This window comes from Phyllostomus discolor, chromosome 10 (assembly GCF_004126475.2).
Source record: "Phyllostomus discolor isolate MPI-MPIP mPhyDis1 chromosome 10, mPhyDis1.pri.v3, whole genome shotgun sequence".
In the NCBI taxonomy this organism is placed as follows: Eukaryota; Metazoa; Chordata; class Mammalia; order Chiroptera; family Phyllostomidae; genus Phyllostomus; species Phyllostomus discolor.
This window is the reverse complement of record NC_040912.2, coordinates 86,922,300-86,926,217: the sequence shown is the minus strand read 5'-3', so window position 1 is coordinate 86,926,217 and position 3,918 is coordinate 86,922,300. Positions and strand designations below refer to the sequence as shown.

Genomic DNA, 3,918 nt, shown 5'->3' with positions numbered 1-3,918 from the left:
CTCCCTCCCCACAGGCGCAGTGATTCAGGGGCAGACCCTGGGGAATTACATCCACTCACACTCTCGCCAGAGAGATTGAAAGGCTTTGCTACCCTCCTGTGGCGGCCAACCAGGGAATGCATGTCCCATGTTCATGCATTTTGCTCTCTCAGCACCCTAGGGGCATGTGTGTGTGTTTATCCAGGAGTGGCGAGTGTGTATGTGTGCATGTTGGGGATTGGGTGAGGCCAGGATGTCCCTAAAGTATGCAAGCCCTGGCATAGAAAATAAAAATTCAGTCATAAAGTACTTTTTCTCAATACTTATTTTATCAGTTTTAAAATTGCTCTATTCTGGTTCCCCCTGTTTAATTGTGGAGGAGAGTCTGTGATTTCTTGATCTCTTGTGGCAGGGGCCCCGGGGATCCTGTTAAGATGCTATCTCAGAGAAATTGTTACCTCCCTAAAGAGAAAGCATGACTGCCAAATAACCACTGCGCATGGATCACAGGTATTTTTGCCCTGGCAGTTTATGTATACCTCTCCCTTAATTTTCTATAGTTTGCCCTGCATTTCAAACATCTCCAGATTTCTGAGCCACATGTTTCTTCCTTCATCCTGGGTAAAAGCCCACAGCGAAAATGAAAAGTGAATCTCATTCTTTCTCACTGATAATGTTTGAGGATTGCAAAGTCCTTCCCATTCGAACTTCCTAAGAGTATCTTAGTTGAGTTCTCTAGAGAATCTTGGTTCTGAAACTGGTGGAAGGAGCCCTACACAATAAAAGCAATACGTTTAATCTACCGGGAGCAGAAAACATATTGTAGTATGTAAGAGGAGACAAGCTGGGGTTTTTTTCCCTTAAAATAATCTGTGTCCAATGGAGTCTCATGCCGCCTATCTCCCTGTTCTCCCAGACACACTCTCTACCCCAGTCAAGACCTCCTCCCCAGTGCTGCCACTCTTGGAATTCTCACTCCTGGTTACAAGTCTGTCTCACCCTGTGATCTCCCACTTGAGTTCAGACAGAATGCTTGTCCGTCAGAGCGCTGGAGGGGCCCTCTTCAGCCGTCTCAGCTGGCAGACTGAATGCTCCTGTTTTAACGCCCTTCACGGTTGTGCTGAAGTCACTTTTTGTTTAGTTTTAATATTCTTATATTGTTCACCTTTCCTACATTTTACAAGCAAAACAAGATTATTGTAGAAAAATAAATGTCACCCATCAATACACAGAGAGAGCTAAGGATAATGATTAGGTACATGGTCATTCAGATATGCATAATGACCAGTTTTAACTCCTTTTTAAAAAATTTTAGATCCTCACCTGAGGATATGTTCATTGATTTTTGAGAGAGAGGAAGGGGGAGAGAGAGAAACATCCATCGGTTGCCTCATGTACAAACACTGGCTGGGGATTGAACCCACAACCTTTTGGTGTAGGGGACAATGCTCCACCCAACTGAGCCACCCAGTCAGGGCACCACGTGTATGTATCTTTTGATGAGGACAATGTGAGGGCATTGAACACAGCTCACAGTAGACACCAAGAGGTATCATGGTCTATCAATTTTTTTTATTTTTTGTTGCTCCTCTTTGAAATACTAGAGCAAAAATATTTAGTCTCAAAAATCTTAGATTTCTTATGTGTTATTAACATTTAAATGGATTACGATTTTACATTTCAGTAAGAATAAACATTACAAAGCATAAACAGCACCATCATTAGGGATGGATCTTTATTAAATGAAGGTCAATTTAGAAATAAAAATATTTGCAAATCACAATTAGATGCAAACCCATAGCTATACCTAATATTCTTTTAATATTATTTCTGCTGAGACAGAAATTCCTCCTTCACAGACTTCAGTCCTGTCTTAGGTTTTTCAAGGCCACTTGACCCAAAGCATTTCACTGGGCTACCTGAGAAAAATAAGATAATATAAGCAATGATGAGAAGTTAGAAATGTTCATGACTGGTCCACCATAACTTGCCATGGTACACCTTTTTAGCTGTGCAATGCTATTGTAGGACATACTCCACTAAAACAAGGGAGTAAACCAAAAAAGAGGGAGACATGACATGAATGAACTGAGGAGTTTGACACTGGATCTTCAGGATGGCAAAGAGGAGGCATGTGTAGGACACCAGCACCAAGCCCAGGGGCCCCACTAAGATCAAACACAGAAGCAACAAAGGTGACAAGCTGGTTGAACCCAGTGGCAGCACAGGCCAGCATGAGGACAGACGGGATCTCACAGAAGAGGTGGTCGACCTCACGGGGCCCACAGAAGGGCAGCCTCAGGACAACAAACACCAGGACAAGGGTCAGGAGGAAGCTGAACGCCCAGGATGTTTAGGAGCAAATCTCATTTTATTTATCTCATTAAGTCATAGTCCTTGTTCTTTCAAAACGGTAAGAGCATGTAGAGTGTACTATGAATAATTACAATGTTGAGCTCTTATTATAATTCGTGGATTTTGCTAAGCATTTTGCACATATTATATCCTCTCAATAAACCTTAGTTAGTGAACTCATTTTACACATAAAAAATCTAAACTTCAAAGAATTTAAGCATGCTTTGTACAGGAGAAATCCATACATTTTCTCCTTAGTCCTAGAGGACATCTCTGTATCCTGTGCACATATCACGTGAGGTCAAACATTGGGTCTCTTCATGCTCAGTTATTAGTTATCAGTAGGGTTCTCACAAAGTCTCCCCTTTCCCAGCCTCCTTCTCAGAGCAGCATTGACTTCCCTGTTCCTCAGACTGTAGATCAGGGGATTCAGCATGGGATTGAAGAGGCTGTGAAACAGGAGGAGGTACTTCTTCTGCTCCTGGGGGTCCCCATGTGGGGGTCCAACATACATGATAATGGCTGTGCCATAAAAGAGCCCCACCACACAGAGGTGGGAGGAGCAGGTGGAGAAAGCTTTCCAGCGCCCCTCTGCTGACTGGATCTTCAGGATTGCATGTGCAATGTGAGCATAGGAGACCACAATTGTGGACACTGGTCCCACCAGCATACATACTCCCCCAGTCACAATCACAACCTCGTTAAGGTGTGTATCTGCACAGGCCAGTTTGAGAATGGCTATAATTTCACAGAAAAAGTGGTTCACTTTCTGTGGCCCACAGAAGGGCAATGGTAAGAGTAACACCATATCTACTAGGGTCATGAGAACTCCAGAAGTCCAGGAAGCCATTACCAGGGTGTCACAGACTTTCCAGCTCATGATGGTAGAATACTGAAGGGGCAGGCAGATGGCCACGTACCGATCGTAGGACATCACCACCAGGAGAAAACATTCAGTCCGAGCAAAAGTCATGAAGAGAAAGGTTTGTGTCAAGCAGCCAGCAAAGGAGATGGGCTGGGTTGGGCTCAGGAGGTTGACCAGCATCTGGGGCACTGTGTTGCAGGCACAGGCTATGTTGACAGTGGCCAGCTGGGAGAGGAAGAAGTACATGGGGGTGTGCAGTTTGGAGTGCAGTGAGATGAGCCCCAGGATGACCCCGTTGCCCAGCAGGGTGAAGGCATAGGACATGGAGAAAAGCCCAAACAGGAGCAGCTGCATCCTTGGGCTGAGCGGGAATCCCACTAGGAGGAACTCTGTGATAGAAGTCTGGTTGCCCCCCATTTTCCTGGGAAAGAACAAGGGAGAGAGCTCACCAGGTCTGAGTGCCTGAGGGATGAGTTTAACATGGAAACATGTGTGTGTGTGTCATCCTTTCTTCCCTCAGAGAACATCATCAGTGATATCTCTCTCCTGTTCATCACTTACTAAGTGAATAGTGTGCACTGCAAATGACACAGAAAGAATTGTTTCACCTTGATAATGAAATGCCAGTGTTCTATTACAGTGTTCAGTCAATCTTACCTTTCTTTCCAAACTTCTACCACAGTTCCTAACACGTTAACACGCCTACTGCCTCCCTAACA

The 3,918-nt window shown here is 44.5% G+C and overlaps 1 protein-coding gene across 1 annotated transcript; it reads right to left on the bottom strand.

Annotated features, from left to right (window-relative positions):
• Positions 1–2,665: 2,665 nt before the first annotated feature.
• LOC114507400 (olfactory receptor 13-like) lies at positions 2,666–3,627 on the bottom strand. Its single transcript, XM_028525235.2, has one exon. It carries the CDS (start codon positions 3,614–3,616, stop codon positions 2,666–2,668), a length of 951 nt encoding a protein of 316 aa, XP_028381036.1. The 5' UTR covers positions 3,617–3,627.
• Between the last annotated feature and the right edge of the window lie 291 nt (positions 3,628–3,918).